Source organism: Apteryx rowi, unplaced genomic scaffold, assembly GCF_003343035.1.
Source record: "Apteryx rowi isolate R43461 unplaced genomic scaffold, aptRow1 scaffold_537, whole genome shotgun sequence".
Lineage (NCBI taxonomy): Eukaryota > Metazoa > Chordata > Aves > Apterygiformes > Apterygidae > Apteryx > Apteryx rowi.
The window spans coordinates 505,247-522,369 of NW_020450802.1; the positions used below are offsets into that span (position 1 = coordinate 505,247).

General features: G+C 50.9%; 1 protein-coding gene across 2 annotated transcripts; it reads left to right on the forward strand.

Annotated features, from left to right (window-relative positions):
* Positions 1-58: 58 nt before the first annotated feature.
* On the forward strand, positions 59-17,008 carry TAT (tyrosine aminotransferase). 2 transcript variants are annotated; one of them, XM_026081117.1, is made up of 13 exons: positions 61-411; positions 5,080-5,237; positions 9,044-9,286; positions 9,466-9,570; positions 10,276-10,343; positions 10,728-10,886; positions 11,059-11,197; positions 11,734-11,786; positions 12,173-12,325; positions 13,229-13,357; positions 13,800-13,883; positions 15,382-15,480; positions 16,304-17,008. In XM_026081117.1, the coding sequence occupies exons 1-13, from the start codon at positions 359-361 to the stop codon at positions 16,445-16,447; spliced, it is 1,587 nt and encodes a 528-aa protein (XP_025936902.1). In that variant the 5' UTR covers positions 61-358; the 3' UTR covers positions 16,448-17,008. The 2 variants fall into 2 exon arrangements, with proteins under 2 accessions (XP_025936904.1, XP_025936902.1); XM_026081119.1 differs by lacking the exons at positions 15,382-15,480; positions 16,304-17,008 and adding an exon at positions 15,236-15,374 and having other exon boundaries at positions 59-411.
* The last annotated feature ends 115 nt before the right edge of the window (positions 17,009-17,123 follow it).

Sequence of the window (17,123 nt, forward strand, 5' to 3'; positions counted from 1 at the left end):
GCGGTGGCCGCGGCCGCGCTCCCCGGCCCCGCAGGCACTGGGCTCGCCGGTGCGTCCCTCCTGTTCCCTTCAGCACCTGTTTATGGCCCTTGTCCCTGAGCGTGTCCAGTTCCTTTCTGGGCTCACTGACACTGTTTGTCCTCACAGTCTCTTGTGGTAGCAAGGTCCTGAAGTTCACTACCTGCTGTGTAAAGAAGTATTTTTTTGTGTTTATCTGATACTCGTCTCTGACTGCTTTCCAGGGGTGCCCCCTTTTTCTGTGCTGCGGGTTTTGCTGAACAAATGCTCTGCATGGCATGTTGTTGCTTCTCCGGCTGCCCTGGCATGTGGAGCCTGTGGCTCCAGAGAACGGTCGGCAATGCCTCCAAATTTGTCCGGTGGTGCAACTGCCAGGTYTGAGTTCGGCACTGTGTAGGTCACATTCAGGTTATTTTCTTTAGCTGCATTACCTTATATTTATCCATACAGAACCATATAGGCCTCTTCTGTGTCTGTTTGCTGGAGGGCACACAAAACAACAGGCCGAGACCTTTTTGCTGGCTGCCCCGTTCCCATGAACAATAATGTCCTGCAGCCCAGTGGGAGCAGCTGCCGTCCGCCCAGGGAGCCTGTTGAGCCCAGCCGTCACCTTCTGGCAGGCTGGGTGATGAATTGCTCCTTTGTTTATTGGTCCTTGCTAGAATGGAAGGCATGTAGCCCATGTACAAGTGTCAGCACATCCTGGGGCTGACAAGAAGGTCTGAGTTGATTCAGGGTGCTCTAGGTGACCCTGCTTGAGTGTGTGTGGGGGGGTGGACTAGGTGATCTCCAGAGGGCCCTTCCAACCTCAACCCTTCTGTGACTCTGCGAGGAATGACTGTGTTTCATGGGAAAAAATAAACAGCAGGACAATTTGGAAGTACGGAGGGAAACGCAGAAGACTCCACAGGCAGAGAACGCCTCTATCCAGAAGTCTGAATGCTGTCTGGAAAAGCTTTAGAGTTGCAAAGAAGTACTCTTGTTGCATTTAGGAAAACAGAGACTTTTAGGGAGATGGGATTACACCATGAAGTCTAAGCTGCAGAGTATGAACAGTTTCCCYGAGTGGTCCAAGTTTGTTACTCAGCTGCAGAAATACACTCTATCCATCTGCAAGTTTGGTGGCACCAGTGAGATTGTTTCACACTTCTGTCCTTGCAGGAGCAAAACTGACAACCCTGTAGACTATTTCAGCAGCCTCAGCACAGTGGGAACCCCCCCCCCCAATCTTTTCTCCCTGAAGGGCAAAAGATCTGCATGCTCACCTTAAAATTTACCTGGTTTTGGCATAAGGGAGAAGCAAACCCCAAAACTCCTTGTTAAACCCAGTTTAGCTAGAGGGGACAGGAGTTTTGTGATGAGGAGAGGTTAGGAAATGGGGAGACTATGGGGAACCTAGAATGGGGACCCTGCAGACAGTGCAGCAGCTCAGCATACACTAAAAGGCAACAGTCTCACTGCTGAGCAGAACCAAAGCCTCCTTGTTGCTATGCACAGGATGAGCTTAAAAGCTGCAGCAATCCTTTGTGTAATTTGAGGATTGTGGGCAATGCCATTTTGCTTAGTAGAGCTTTTAACTGCCGTGGAAAGGACACAAACAACTAAGTTAGTTAAATAAGCCTGCGTCATAAGAAGGTATGAAATAACAGTGTTCCTTGTGCAGAGTGTTGCTGCTGGTCATCCTGCAAGCTGAGCCTAAGGTGTCTTTGGAATTTGTGATGTGCTGGAATTACTTGTTCAAAGCAAGACACAAAGCTGGAAAATGCTGCCTGTTGACTTTGTGTTGCGTGAAGTGTTCTATTAGAGTGTTTGCTGCTAACAAGTGAGGTATAAACTTTAGAGTATCGTAGAATTGAGTCAAGCTTCTTCAGTTACTATATCTAGATCAGTGCACAAGAATTTGTGCAAATTGAACAAAATGCTTTGTTCATGCTCTAAATTATCATAGCTGATGTACTAGCTGAGGTTGGTCAGCTTCATCTTATGGGTTTCTATTCACACTGCAACAAGTAGCAGTCAACAGAAGAGAGCAACAGGAAGGTCAGGACATGCTTGCCTCTAGTTTGGCGTCTCATTTTCTTTTTTCTTTTTGGTTCTTCTGTTTCTGGCTGCTCCTGATGTCATTGCTGCACTAATGGGAGGGAAGGGCCTGGCCTGGCTTGCAGTGGGCCAGGAGCTCTAACCTGGTTCAGTGCCCTCCCTGGGAACTTGGAGGGTGAAGTGGAAGAAGGGAGTCATAAACTGCCTCATATTTCTCCAGCGTGAGGCAGCTGGGAGCTGCAGCACAGTCACTGCTGACCATTACAGCCAGATTTATCGACTGTCCCACGTAAATAAATAATCACGGGAACAATGAGCACAGCACAATGACGATGCAGCAATGCTGCAGAAAGGAACTGGAGGTTATGGTGAATCGCAAATTGAACTCAAGTCCACGATGTCATCCTATTGCGAAAAAACTAATATCACTGGGATGTATAAACAGAGATGTCACATGGAGGGCATGTGAAGAAATTCTTCTGCCCTCTTCAGTGCTGGTTAGGCCTCCACTGGCTGTGGTCCAATTCTGCGCACTGTTTCCAGAAATGAGTGAATCAGCTGGAGGGGATCCAGAGGAAAGCAAAAGAAAAGTCTAGAAATGTAACCTGTAAGAAAAGATTGACCCTAGTCCTTTCATTTAACCGAACAGAGGGGAGGCATCTTAACTTGCAAACTTGTAAAAGGCTGCTGTCAAGAGGAGGGGAGTGTCTTGTTCTCCTTATCTGCTCTTGGCATGGTCAAGAAGCAGTGAGCTTAACTTGAAGCAAAAGACATGCATTTTAGACACCAAAAAAAGCAAAACACCACTTTCTAATAAGAAGAGCAGTTGTTGCTGGAGCAGATTGATTGGGCAGGTGGTGGGTCTCCATCACTGGGCCTCGGGTTCAGTCTGAGCGGGTGGCCTGTCTGTGCTGTCTAAGAGGAGGTGTGGCTGGTGCTGCCCCCCTCACTGACCATGAGCCGGTGGCGACCCCTCGCTCCACAGGGCCTCTGTGCCTCTTTCCATCCTGCCCCCACTGGCTGGTCGCTGTCCCGCAGCTTCAAGGCCATCAAGGGGGGCAGCTGCCGCAAYAGACCATGCAATGGCTTGAATTTCAGAAGTCACAACTCAAACACAGGGTATGCACTTACACAATGTTTGCCTGGGTGTAAGCAAAAAGCAAGGCTGGGCAAGATGTTTCTCTGCACTGTGCCTGCRCCCAGGAGCTGCTAACCCCAGCATGGAGCATTCCTTGCAGCATCTGTAGCAGGGCCTGTGACTCCTCTTCACTGTGGCTTTTGGGCCTGTAGCTCCCTTGCCCCAAATCTGCACGGACCTGGACTGCTCCTTGCTTCTCTCAGCATCCTTGCCAGTGTCCTGCACGGGGGCTTAGGGCCCAGGCTGAGTAGTGCAAGGTTCCTCACAGCTGCTGGACTCCTTCCCCTCCCCAGTGCTGCAGAGGTCCGTGGCTGTGGAGAGTGATCTGGATTTCCCAGTACAGCTAGCATCTGACTGTAGCACTGCATTTACCAGCTGCAGACGTTCATCTTCCTCAGACAGTGGTATTGTGGGAGGCCTATGACATGCCATGGTCATGAAAGAGTTTGGCCTTTACATTTCCTAATTTTCTTAACAGAGAGGGATTGCCACGGTGGGAGATAGTGTTCATTAAGGCAAGTGTACTAATGCAGCTGTTTTCAGCCCAGGCCGGGACATGCAGAAGGAAAGAGCTGTCCCAGAAGCCTAGATGTGAATGACTATCCAGAGCACCGCTGTTCCCACTGCAGTGCCCTGTGTGCATGGGCAGTGCGAGTCACCTTGCTCCACTTTCAAATGCAGCAAGTGCAGAGATCAGACAAGACCCAGCGGCTGGAGCTCCCCTCCCCAGAGMCCAGCTCACAGGGGTGCCTGCAGCACCCTGCAAGCCTCCTGCTTTACACAGTCTACTTTTCCAGAATGAAGCATCCCTAGCTAGATTGTAGCAATGTGCCTTTTTGTCTCTTTCACATTTTTCTTTCTGAAGTCAAATCAAAAATGATCCTACCTACAGGCAGCTAGATACAATAGGTACCATATAACTTTCCAGTTATTCACTGGCTTTGAGTTGCTCTATGTGAATTGTGCTGTCTTTCTGGCTCTGAAAATACAAGGTTTGCATGGCTTTGAAGAAGCTAGCTGTGGTTTTTTTGGAGTTTAGTTTCTGCTCTGCTTCCACAAAGAGACAGCTGGTGCTATGCTCTGTTTCAGGTTAAAGCTGGGCAATTAAGATTGCTGGAGGCACAACCATACATAGTCATGGTTTGATCAGACTTGTGCAAATGTCTGCAGATTTGGCACAGCAGCCCTGCCCACACCAAAAGGCAGATTTAACTGTGAATATTTCCATTTTCAGAGTGCTCATATGAGCTGACCTGTAACGGAGCAGGTTTGTCTCTTGCTGTGTTATAAAGATAAATATGTCTTGGGATCTATGAACAGTCACAAAATTCACAAGAGCTAAGGAATGTTTGGGGCTATTTGCTCATCTACATGAGGGACTGATAGGAAATCAATTTTAAAAAAGAAAAGAAAAATCACATATTTGCTTATTGAGAGCTGATTCAACTGGGAATGACCAAGCAGAGATTAGGCTACACGTATATTGGTGGAGAGCAGCTCCTGAATTGGTTAAGACTGTATGTGTTTCAGAAAGGAGCAGCCAGAAATCACTGAAAAGAAATGCAAAACATGAGGAGATGACTTGTAAAGTGATTTGTAATTGACCCTGGGAGATTTTTGTGCAGTGTGCTGGTTGGTAAGAGACATAGGTCAGCACTCTGAAAGGGGTGCAGCACACCCTGAAGGGGGGTTGCAGAGCACAAAGGTAAAACTGTGCTGGTGCATGTCCTGCCCGCAGCCTGGCAGAGACACAGATTTGCCAGTGCAGTGATGCTTGAGTCTTTGCTCCCCTGGAGCTGCCGTTTGTCAGTCCTGCTTTGTAATTGTGGCTGGTCCTGGAAGAGGGAACTGCTTGATCTTATTGGTTTGTCCTCTGTTCACAGAAACAGGCCTCTGAGCAGTCCTGGTACCAGAGCAAGGCAGCACCAGAGAAACACTGACATCATCATCAGTTTCTCCTTCCACCAGAAAGAGACAAAAGGTCTCTGCTGCGACCAGTTACTCAAGCTACAGAAGACACAGGGAGCTGAAGAGATATGCAGTAAGAGACCCATGGGGGAGAGCTGCTGAGACAGAGGAGCAAATTGGGGGGGGTAGGGGGAGCTAGTCAGGGCTGGTGTGGGTGCTGGAGGTCTTGACAGTCAACACAACCAGCTGCCTTGCTGGCAGAAATGCAGCCTGCAGGATCTGTCCACCCCTTTCACTGCACCTTATGAGCGATGCTTGGCCACATTCGCAGGGCCTGAAGCGCTGAGCTGAATGTTGCTGCTTCAGCCCCAGGAAGCTCCATGCACCATGGAGTGGTGCAGAGCTGCGGACTCTGTGTGGGAGAGCATCCAGAGAAGGATCAGAGTTATGCAGAGAAAGGAGAAGGGCATAGCAATAGCAGAAGGAACCCAGTGTCCCCATGGCGCTATGTCCTTCCCCAGTCTGGTCAGGTTCCCAGCCTTATGTAACTGGGGCTACCTGTTTCTTCAGCACCACATTTTTCCCGTTTGGCAGCAGGCTTCCACCCTGCCCTCCCCTGAACCCCACTGCAGAGTGCAGGATTACAGGTAGAGTTCCAGGTTGCGTCAGCTTCAGGGGTTGTTGCTAGGCAGAACATGCAGTGTCCTTGAGGCCTCCCTGTGCCACATTTAACCCTGGCAGGGCTGCAGCATGCCAGGGGATGGGGTCAGCTGCAGGGAGCTGGAAAATAACCCCTAGGTGCTTGGAGAGGGTCTGAGTTCCTGAAGGTGTTCATGTGTCAGGCTTCAGCAAGAAGGGAGAAAAGTCTGGAACTGTGCAGTTCTGAGTAGAAAAGAGCCCAGATGGCTTTGAGACAACACGTTTCATTGTGAAATGTTTTTGAAAAGTACGATTCCTTGTCCAAAGCCCCTAGGGTGGCTGCTGTGGGAGGCCTGAAGGCCTGGGGACCCTGGCTGAGACACACCGGCTGCATGCAGTCACCTCCCGGCCTGTCTCCAGCACCTGTGGCTCTGGCCCCTGCCATTCCTGTTGTGCCCTCAGCAGTGCTGAAGCCAGCTCGGGAATCGTGACTCCCCAACAGCATCACCTCAGTCCACAGGACTGAGGGAGGGGGCTGCTGCTTGTGCCTGGGGAGATGCAGCCTTACTGCTGGCGGTGCAGTGGGCTTGGGCTGAGCGCRAGTGGTCCTCCCTCCTCCCACACAGCAGTGGGTGTAAACAGACAAAATCACCATGACCGCTGGCCTCTGCAATGGAGGCGTCAGCAGTCTGTTTGCAAGGAGATTAGCAGGTTCCGTGTTGTCCCTGAGTAGCTCTTTGATCTCCAGCCATCTGCTGCCAGGGTGATAGGGGAAGGCTTGGAACAGCCCTTCCAAGGCAGGGAGGATGCAGACTTCTCTCTTACATACTCCGGGCCTGTAGCAGGCAAAGGACAGAAAGGCACAGGTTTCACGTCATTTAAAGAAAAGGGCCTACTGGCAAATGGTGTCATCTGCACTTTGCAGCACCATCAGAGAAGGAGGAATTGCATCGTCTCTGTTGTCTGCCAAAAATGATGAGTCTGGGCCTTGCGACAAAAAAAACAGAGCACCTTGGGCTTTCTTTAACTCTTCAGGTCCTGGTGCATCCCAGACGCTGCCTGTGAAGTGCCTGCCTCCCTGATGCCACAAACTGTCTATCCACCAGTAAATGGGGATCCCAGGGCCTTTGAGGTGGGCAGGACAGACTAATGCTTTCCATGGGCTTTGGTGTCCATTACTTCACACTTGGTACATTACAAGGGCCTGGGGCTGGAAGAGCTGGGCTCTGCTCTCTGTGGGACCCCCACAGCCCCTGCTGACTTTGAGGATAGAGGGAAGTGGTGCAGATGGGAATCAGCTCAGGGTTTTGAGGAGCCAAGCCATGCCTCTCTGCGGGCTGCCTGCAGAAAGAGTTAATGTGCAGGCAGATTCCAGGTGTTTGAATTGAACACAGTTACAGTGGGGAGGAGAGGGCATTTTTGGGTGGAGAGTGCAGCCCTCTCTGCCAGCCAATGGCTAGAGTATTCAAACCCAACGCCCAGTTTTGGGGCTTATTTCATGGGTGAGAATTTGCAGGAATTTCTTCTCAAGACAGTTTGTCCTGGATGAAAGGTAGGAACTGGAGCTCCAAGCTCGTTGGTGTCTCCCTCTCTGTGCTGTAGAAGGTGAAGTACTATCCTCTGGTATTTTGCTTCTTTTGGGGGGAAGAGCGGGGATCTTCCCTGGGTACATGCAGTGAAGGCGTCCATTCCGCCTGCATATGCAGTCCCCCTTCACACAAGAACCATGCTGGTGGGTGTTGTGAAGGCTCTGCTGGGATGGACATTGCACTGTGCATTTTGGACTCATCCCTGCTGTTGAACTGGGGTATATAGTTCATCTCTGTGCTCAGTTTTGAGGCAGCCATGCTGTGTCATTCCTCAGCTCCATTTCCTCATGGAAAGGAGACACAGAAGGTGCCTGCAACAGGGAAGCTGAAGTTTTTGCTTTGTTAGCATTAGATCAGTCTCATTTGTTATAAATAGGCTAACAAGGCACTGCTGGCAGAGTAACTGCAGCAGCGTGGGGCATCCCTGGATGCAAATCTCACTGAAATGGTGAGGTATTTGTTCAGACTGCAAATCCTGCTTGGACTGCCAGGTGATGCTACAACGCTTCCAGCTCAGTGTGTCTGCAGTGGGGAAGGGGTAGCTCTCTCTCCCTTGTCTGCTGTGTCCTGAATACCCATGAGCATAGCATCTGGCTGCCCAGGGGGGCTAATTACTGTCAGGAAAGGGCCACAGTTCAGTGAATTGCCTTTCAGTGGAGCAGGTGAATAGGGCAATATGGTCACAGAGCATGAGCAACTTATGGCAGGATTACAAGACAGGGTGCCGATGACAGCAAGAATGAGCTCAGTGGCCCAGGAGGTCTCTGTCTGCCCTGTGCCCTGTCCCTAATCTTCTGCAGGTGGAAAGGCCTAAGCCAGCAGCAGTTCTCGAGTAAGGCTTTGGCCAGTTGGGACTGGCTTGTGCTTTGTGCTGCATGCTTAGGTGCATAAGTTACTTTCAGGTGTGCTTGTTGAGGCCTAGAAAGGCAGCTTTTCCTCTGCTGTGCCTTGCTTGTTACCCAGCCTCAGGCCGGACTACAGGCCCTTTGCCTGTGGCAGTGTCAGCTCCCTGATAACTCTCTTTGCTCTGCCAGTCTTGCTCCATTTTCTAGGCACTGCCCTCTGATTGAGGGTCTCTGGACTAGTCTGTTCCTCCCTGTTGCTCTGCTGATGGAGGCAAGTGTCTGTACCCACACTCTGACATTGCCCAGTACCTCCTGAGAGCATGGGATCAGCACTACATTTTTGATATCTGAGATTTGATTTTAACAGCACTGAGCTTGTGTCTGCAAACTGAAGGGACATTCCAGGTGTGAACACACATAGTGGGCTGATTCTTGCGGTTACAGCCTGAGGTCTGCAAGTTGGTAGCTGCRGGGAACTGATCTGGCCCTCCCGTCAGTGGAACATTGAATCTGCAGTTGAGCAGTGGCTACAACAGGTTGCTAACTCTTGATGGGTGGCTGTAGTGAGGGCTGCTCCTCCCTAGCACAGCAAGCCATGCTAGGCAGTGGTAAGGCAGGCACAGAGAATGCCTTTGTCTCTGTCTTGCTGCACCTTGCTCTCATTTATGTGTGGGATTTCACACCACCTTGGCCCTCAGTACAGCCATATTTGCTGCTGTTGACGGACTTGTCCATGGGCAGTAGGTAGAGTCTGACAGCTTTCAAAGGTCTTACTTTTAGAGAGCCGTGGGCTGTGTCTCCAGATGGGCAGAGCCCTTGTCTAGCCTATGTTAGCTAAGCCCAGGAAATCTACCTCCCACTGACAGCTCTCAGGATGGACTCATACCTGATCCAAGTGAACGGCCACAGTGATCGCGCTCCTGTGCTGGACGTTCATCTCAGTACCAATGGGAACAGCCTGTCACTGGGGAAGGTGAAGGGCCGGAAGCCAAGATGGGCTGTCAGGGCTTCTGAAATGTCAAAGAAGACTTTCAATCCTGTCCGAGCCATCGTAGACAGCATGAAGGTGGAGCCCAACCCAAAGAAAGCCATGATCTCCTTGTCCCTAGGTAAGCACTAGTGCTGTGGCTGGAGCTTTTGGGCAGTGGGGTGGATTGTGAGGCTGTCAGAGTGCAGGGCTCTGAAGCACAAAGCTTGTGGGAACACCCAGGGACATGCCAGGCTGCCACACAGCTCTGTGCCTGTCACAAATCAGTGAGAACTTTGCTATTTTTCAATTTTCCAAAAGGAGATCCGACGGTCTTTGGAAATCTTCCCACAAATGATGAGGTCACCCAGGCTGTGAAGAAGGTTTTGGACTCAGGACGTTACAATGGTTATGCTCCATCTGTCGGTAAGCTGACACGGCTCCTCCTGTGAGGGCAGGATGAAGATATGTGCCAGCTCCCACCCCATGGCATGGACATGGAGCCCACACACATCTCTCCAGCAACACCCTGCAGCTGCCCTCACCAATATTCTCACGGGCGCACAAGCACGTGCATCCCCCAGATGCCATGAGCACCCCTCCCTGTGAGTGAGCATCATATAGGTGCTTTCCTTGAGATACCTTGAAGGCCCAGAGCTTGCCACAGAAGCTGTGCTTGTCCCCCCAGCCATTAGAGCAGGCAGGGTCTCAGCACCGCAGAAGGGCTCAGAGCTGTGTCTCCCTGCCACAGATTACAGCCAAGTTCTTTCCTGGTCTGCCTTGGTCAGGACTCCCCTTGTGCTCCCTGCCTTCATGGAGAACATGAACCTTGTTTGCAATTAGTTAGTGCAAACAGCATTCACAGAGCATAGATCACACCTGCCTCGCAAGAGTCCCTCCCCTTGGTGACACTGAGGGACCCAGGACAGGGAGGACTGCCCTTGTGCCATCACTTAACAGTGAGGGTCGTGTAATAACACTTGCGTGTCAGCCTCCTGCTGCACCTCGGGAAAGTGTCACTAACAAATGGGTTTGCCCTGTCTGGGCTGGCAGCTGTGAGCCTTGTCCTTGCAAAACACAGGGAAYATTGGGTAAAAAACTCCCATTCTTGTTTGGTTCCTCTCTCCCCAGGCTACCAGTCCTGCCGGGAAGCGGTGGCTGCATACTACAACTGCCCAGAGGCACCTCTAGAGGCCCAGGTACTGGCACCTGGCTGAAGCACCCCAGTGCAGTGCAGGCAGGGTGCTGCTGCCTGAGCCTAGACCATGCAACGTGAGGGTCCTGCCCCAGCTCTCACCGCCCCTGCCCAGCTGTGGGACCTAAGGCCAGTCTGTGACCTAGTCCCACACTGATCTCCTGCAGCTCCCATCCCTTGCCCTGGGCTTCTCTCAGCCACCCTCCTCAAGGAAGGAGGCTGAGCTCCCCAGTTGGTGGAGGTTTCCTGTTTTCAGTCAGGCTCTGCACTAGCCTTTTTGGCTGAGAAGCTCTCATCTGACAGAGCCTGGGGCACTTAGCAGCTCCCACATGGCTGGGGCTCCTTGGTCTGGCTGCATGTTCCACTCACTCCTGTGTGCTCTCTGCAGGATGTCATCCTAACAAGTGGCTGCAGCCAGGCCATAGAGCTCGCCTTGGCAGTGCTGGCCAATCCAGGCCAGAACATCCTAGTGCCACGGCCCGGCTTTTCCCTCTACAAGACTTTGGCACTGTCCATGGGGATTGAAGTCAAGCTCTACAACCTCTTGGTAAGTGGTGGCAGGCTAGAAGGGGCAGCCCTGATATTTCTGCCTCCCAGATATACTCTGACCCTGCCTAGGAAGTGGGTGAAGATGACTTGAACAGCCCTGGACACCTTGTCACACCTCACCCTGTGTGGCAAGCCCAGTTCCTCAGCTTTACTTCCCTTCTCTTCACTAGCCAGAGAAGTCCTGGGAAATCGATCTGAAGCATTTGGAGTCTCTGGTGGATGAGAAGACAGCTTGTCTCATTGTGAACAACCCGTCCAATCCCTGTGGCTCTGTGTTCAGCAAGAGCCACCTCCAGAAGATCCTGGCAGGTGAGCCTGCCCGTCTGCATCTGGCACAGGGCTGCAGTCTGGTGTCTGCCCAAGTTGCCCATGCCTCAGTCGCTGTGGTTCTGCAGGGTCATGGCTGTTAGCCTGCACAGTGTGAACTGCAGCAAAGCAGCACTATGGTCCCAGGATCTGCCCCTCTCCCGCATGACTGACTCCAGCCCAGGGAACAGGGCTTGGTCAGGGTGAAGGGCTTGCCTGGGCAAGAACAGGCAGGGCCTGTGCCTTTTCTTTCCCAAATGTCCTGTGTGCCTTGGACTGCTCATTTCCACACTCTGGCTTCACAGGAAGCCCTATGGCTGCTGTGCCCTGGCCCTGTGCTGCTTGCTCCCACAGGTGAGAGCAGAAGTAGGCCTAGCAGGGCTCTCTAGTGCTTGGCCAATCCAAGTGTACAGGCTGCAGGAAGAAAATAGGGACCCTCTGTCCTAGGGCAGAGCTTCCCTCCGAGCCCTGCAGCAGAGGGAAAATCTGCTCCCATGGAGAATGCAGGATGGCCAGGCTGAATGCTCTCTCTCTCACAGTGGCCTCAAGACAGTGCGTGCCCATCCTTGCTGATGAGATCTATGGAGACATGGTGAGTGTCTGTCACAGACCTTTGCACCCCTACACTGCCTATCCCTTCTGATGTACTTTGGCYGTGGCAGCTAGCTCTCCAGAGGCAAGCAGCTCTGTTTCCCTGTATTGTGCCTGAGTCCATGCCTGAATCTCCCAGTCCTGTAATTTACAGTTCCAGGTGGTACTTCTCATGTCTAGCTCCTTTCCTCTTCTCAGATGGCTCACTCCCATGTGAACACACTTACCATGTTCATACCTTGGAGCTCGTGGCTTTCACCATCAGTTTCCCCTGACTTCCTTGCCTCCCTTCTTCTTGTAGTGCCTCTTGCACATAGCCTCCCCCTTTCAGTTCTCACAGCAGGTGGAGAGAAGATAACAGCCCTAACACAGCCTCCTGTACCACAGGTGTTTGCTGACTGCAAATATGAACCTATTGCAACTCTCAGCACCAATGTGCCAATCTTGTCCTGTGGTGGCTTGGCAAAGCGGTGGCTAGTCCCTGGCTGGCGGATGGGCTGGATCCTYATCCATGACAGGAGAGACATCTTTGGTAATGAGGTGAGAACTGCCAAGCATCACTGTCATGGCAGCGTCTTCAGTGCGTGTGTCACCAGGGCCTTAGCTGATATAGACATGTACTGCTTTTTTGCTCTCACGTGGGTGTTACCCTGTTGCTCACATGTTTCTCTGCACCCACAGGCTTTTCATGGCCCTTCCTTATGCCATCTGCTTTGGTATATGGATGGCCTGGTACCTACATCTGCACTCTAACATACTCTTTGTGTCTGCTGCTTCATGTATGCCTTGTCCTGTTTGTGTGCTTCTCTTCTCAGGCAGTTTCTGTGTGCACTGAAGGTATTGCATTGTTTATCCAGCATGTGAAGTCCATGTGTGGTCTCTATGTGCTCTGTCATGGTTTCTCTTACAAGTGGGAACAAAGCACCATGCAGTGCAGCCAGTGTCTTACCTGGCTATTTGTCCAACTGTGTTACAATAACACGCACCTCCTGCAGAGGCCTTTCTGCACAGGAAGAGGGAGAAGAGAGGAGCAACTGAGTGAACAGAAGAGTTAATATTGGCTCTCCCTGGCTGGCTTTGTTGAAAGTGTGGATAGTGGCCCCAAATCTAAGGCAAAAGCAAAACGATATTTTGCAATGACTATGGCTCTGTTTGTATTAGCTATATTCCAGACTGTTTTAGATCAGTCTGGGAAGCTCCAAAAGTGATCTCTGTTGGAATCTTGATCTGCAACTCAGGCACATAGAATGACATTGAGAATAGTTTGCAAACATGTGGAATATAGTCAAGCAAGTGTTCTGAGGTGCTCTGTATGCTCAGTGAAGAGAGAGGTATGAGCTGCCCTCTATGAACAGCTGCAGAAATGCAGACACTAGGCCTTGGAGCTTTTTCTTCAGTAAAGATCAGTCTCTGAGCTGCAAATGTCACCGTGGTTTTTTTCAGATCAGGGATGGCCTTCTAAGACTTAGTCAAAGGATCTTAGGACCCTGTACAATTGTCCAAGGAGCACTGGAACATATCTTGCACCGAACACCCCCTGAGTTCTACCACAACACCCTCAGCATCCTCAAGGTAAACAGGCTGTAACAGACCAGCGAAGTCTGTTCATGAATTGTTGTTTTGGGGGAGCTTTCTAGCCCATCCTCCCCTGCTTCAAAGTGCAGGGCAGAAGCCCTGTCTGTGACCAGAAGGGCCCAACAAATCCAATTCAAGCAGGAGGCACAGTAAGTGGGGCAGAAATATTGGCTGTGACAAATTTCAGGCAGCCCTGCAGTCAGAGCAGGATTAGATGGGCAGACGCAGGGGATGGGAGGTTTGGCCCCAACTTGCTGAGCTCAGCTCAGTCACACCTGCCATACTCAAGGCCATGGTCACCAATGCTGTTTGCATTCATTGCCCCTTTATTTGCAGTGGGCAAACCTGTCTGTGCTCCTGGCTCGGAGCTTGGCTTCCATTTGCTGAGCTGCTTCCTGGAATTTCTCCTGTTTTGAACTTTCTCCTTTCTGTTTTTCAGTCCAATGCTGACCTTTGCTATGCTGCCCTGTCAGCTATCCCTGGCCTCCAGCCTGTTCGGCCTGCAGGAGCCATGTACCTCATGGTAAGTGAGGAGGGTGACATGCCATTTTCAGATCATCAGCACTCACACTAGGTCTCTTTTCCAGTGCCTTGTTAATGGCCTCAGGTTAGTGCTTGGTACCAGGACTCTGGTACTGTGTATCTTCACATTACCCAGTGCAGTAGATCCATCCCTTTGTCATTTTAGAAGGCCAGAGCAGGATGTCTACTTCACACGCAACAGAGGCTAGTACATTTTACCCTCTTGCCTTTGTATAGAACTCAATAGCTTGTACTTGGCAAGACACCCGGATTTRAAACCAGCTAGAAGATGGGAAGCCCCTACACCCCATGTCAGATTACCACACTTGCTGTTGAAAACTGTACCCTTCTTCCTACTAGCATGTCTGTCTCCTGCCTATGCTGTTGCTTCTTTTTCAACCTTTCTCCATACCTAATGTTTTTTTACCTTCTACAATGTAGAAATTTCCACTTTCTCATCTCAGCAAGCTCAACTAAGACCTTTAAGTCTCTAAGTTTAACATGTTTTCAAAATGTTTTGTCTCTCACAGTTTCTCCAGTTTTTCATTAGCTTTAAAAAATTTGGAACCAGAGCTGGAGAGTACTACAATGTCAATCTCACTCATGTTTTGTAGATAAATCTTTACCACTTGACGTTGTTTCCAGTTTTACCCAGAGTTACATGGATCATTCTGCTTATGTTGTTTGTGTAACGGCACAGCACTAAAATTCTTTCAGACCTTTAGCATTTCTGCAGTATCTGAACATTTATTTCAAATGAAATCAGCTGGAGAGAGGTTTCTTCTACTCACTCATTTAGAACTTTTGCATGCAAGTTCTCTCTCACCTTTTTTATTTAAAAATATTTTCCTGAGATGTTTAAAATCATCTTTGGTTATAAACAGATGGCCAGAATGTCACTGTCCTTATGTGATAAGGGGACAGCTTCCTTTTTTCCAAATGCAGAATAGAAATATTTATTGAACATTTCAGCCTTTCTACATCATTTATCAATTCTATCATCCTCATGTATTTCATTGCAAGGATTTATTTTGTTTTTAGTATTCTGTGGCTTGTTATCTTTTTTACCCATTAATTTGTCTTCGATCTCTTTTCCTTGCCTATGGATTTCTTGCATGACAGAATTATTAATGCATATTGACTACAGTTCTCTCTCAAGTTCGTTTTCAATGTCTTATTTATTGCTTTTCATTTCTAATTGTTTCCTGTATCTTTGCAATCAGCTTTTGACTGAAGTTGCCCTTAACTGTGAAACTGCAGTTTCACTGCTGAAATTAGCTACTTTGGGTAGCTAATGGATACTTATTAAAGAATCCCCAATTTTCATTTAAATGTTTCTGTTTTACATTCCAGTCAGTTCAAATGATGAGCAAGAATTGTTGAGGGCAGGCAGCTGTGCTTGGCTGGGAAGGGTGAGCAGCTCTTGGACTGTGTGGGTAAGCAGGGACACTGCTGATAATGTTGGTGCCCTTGGTTGCCATGTCTCATCTCTGCTGCAGGTTGAGATTGAGATGGAGCATTTCCCTGAGTTTGAAAATGATGTGGAGTTCACTGAGCGGCTCATCTCGGAGCAGTCTGTGTTCTGTCTGCCAGCCACGGTGAGTCTGGCTCTGAGAGCTGCAGGGAGCTGCAGGGCCAAAGCCTGGGGAGAGGGAGCAGTAGGGGGTTGGAGCTCTGGGGACAGGCAGGGAGTCCTGAGTGCAGTGCCCAGGGTAACAGTGCATACCTGCTGGCTGTGAGCTCCAGGTGTGTGGCAGGGTGGAGACTGGCAGTCCCTGGCTCACTAGCAGCCCTCGGTAGAGCTGCAAGGGTCTTCCCAGCTCCAGACTTGCTCTGTTCTTTCCAAACTGGCAGAACTATATCCCTGAAATCCATGCCCCATGCCTCCTCGCTGAAGCAGCTCTCTCAGAGGCACAGGCCTGCTCCCACCTATTTTCTTTCGTGTCTCCTGTTTCCAGCTCTCCACCTCCATGAACGGAGGGACAGGCTAGAAGCTGAGAGCATCGTGCCCTGTGCCAGTCTCCTTCCTGTTGCACTTCCTGCACCCAGATCTAGACTGGGCCTCAGTCATTCTCCATCCAGCCCTCTCCTTCCCTAAGCCTTTGATGAGGAGTCCCGAGCTCCTTCCAGCTCGTTCCCTGGGCCCTGCACTGTCCTGCGTAGTCTGCACAGAGCTCCTTTGGCCTGTGATGCCCACAGCGGCATGTGCTGAGAGCAGTTTTACAGGTGGAGATGGGAGATTTGCTTGGAACAGAACAACTAGTCTAGGGGAGCCAGAGCTGAGCCAGACCTGTCAGTCTCTGGCCCACACAGACTATCTTCACTTGCTAACACAGCACGTGGCCCTYACAAGGCCACCAGCACTCTGAGACACTGGCACCATCCCAGCTAATCTGCCAGCTTCATCCTTTCTCATTTCAGTGCTTTGAGTACCCGAATTTCTTCCGTGTGGTGATCACAGTGCCTGAGGAGATGATCCTGGAGGCCTGCAACCGCATCCAGGAGTTCTGCGAGATGCACTACCAGGGTGCTGAGGGGGCCCAGGATATGGAGTGCGACAAGTAACCACAATGGCCTCCTGCTCCGCCAGGCCAAGCCTTGTGTGAGGCAGCAGCAGGGAAGGCAGGGCTGCTTCCCGTCGGCCCCTACCTCCCACTGCCTGCAGATAGCAGCTGTCCTGTGGCTCCACCGTTTGTGCCTCCACAGCCCCCCTCAGCACCGTGGGAAGAAGCAGCCACTTCTCTCTCCTCCTACGCTGTAGCTCACAGACCACCTGGCATCCAGTGCCAGTGCTCCCCACATGCTTTGTCTCTGCACCCTCCACATTGGTCTGTCGCAGCCCTTGAACCAGCTGCAGGCAGGCAAGCATCGCTGCCTGCCGCGACAGGCCTCAAGGGCTCTGAGCAGCACCAGCTCCTGGTCCCTTTGGCTGGCAATCCCTGCGCCAGGCTGGGCCGCGGGGCAGGAGAAGGCAGTCCTCTCAGATGGCAAGGAACAAGGTATCTGAGGTCTTGCTTTTTCTGGGTATCATAAGAAGCCAGAGCTCTTTATACTGAGCCCTTTGTGCGGCAAAGGGAGTAAGTTATTTTAACTTTTTTTATTAATAAATGTTCTGACATGCCAGTCCTTGTGTTGTGACCCCAGTGTGCTAATTCAGCTGTGGGCTGGGCGGGGGCTGGCCCCTCCTGGGCACCTGGTGCAGCCTGCCCGGCCCGCAGGCGTCTGTGCGTAGCCCCCCCCC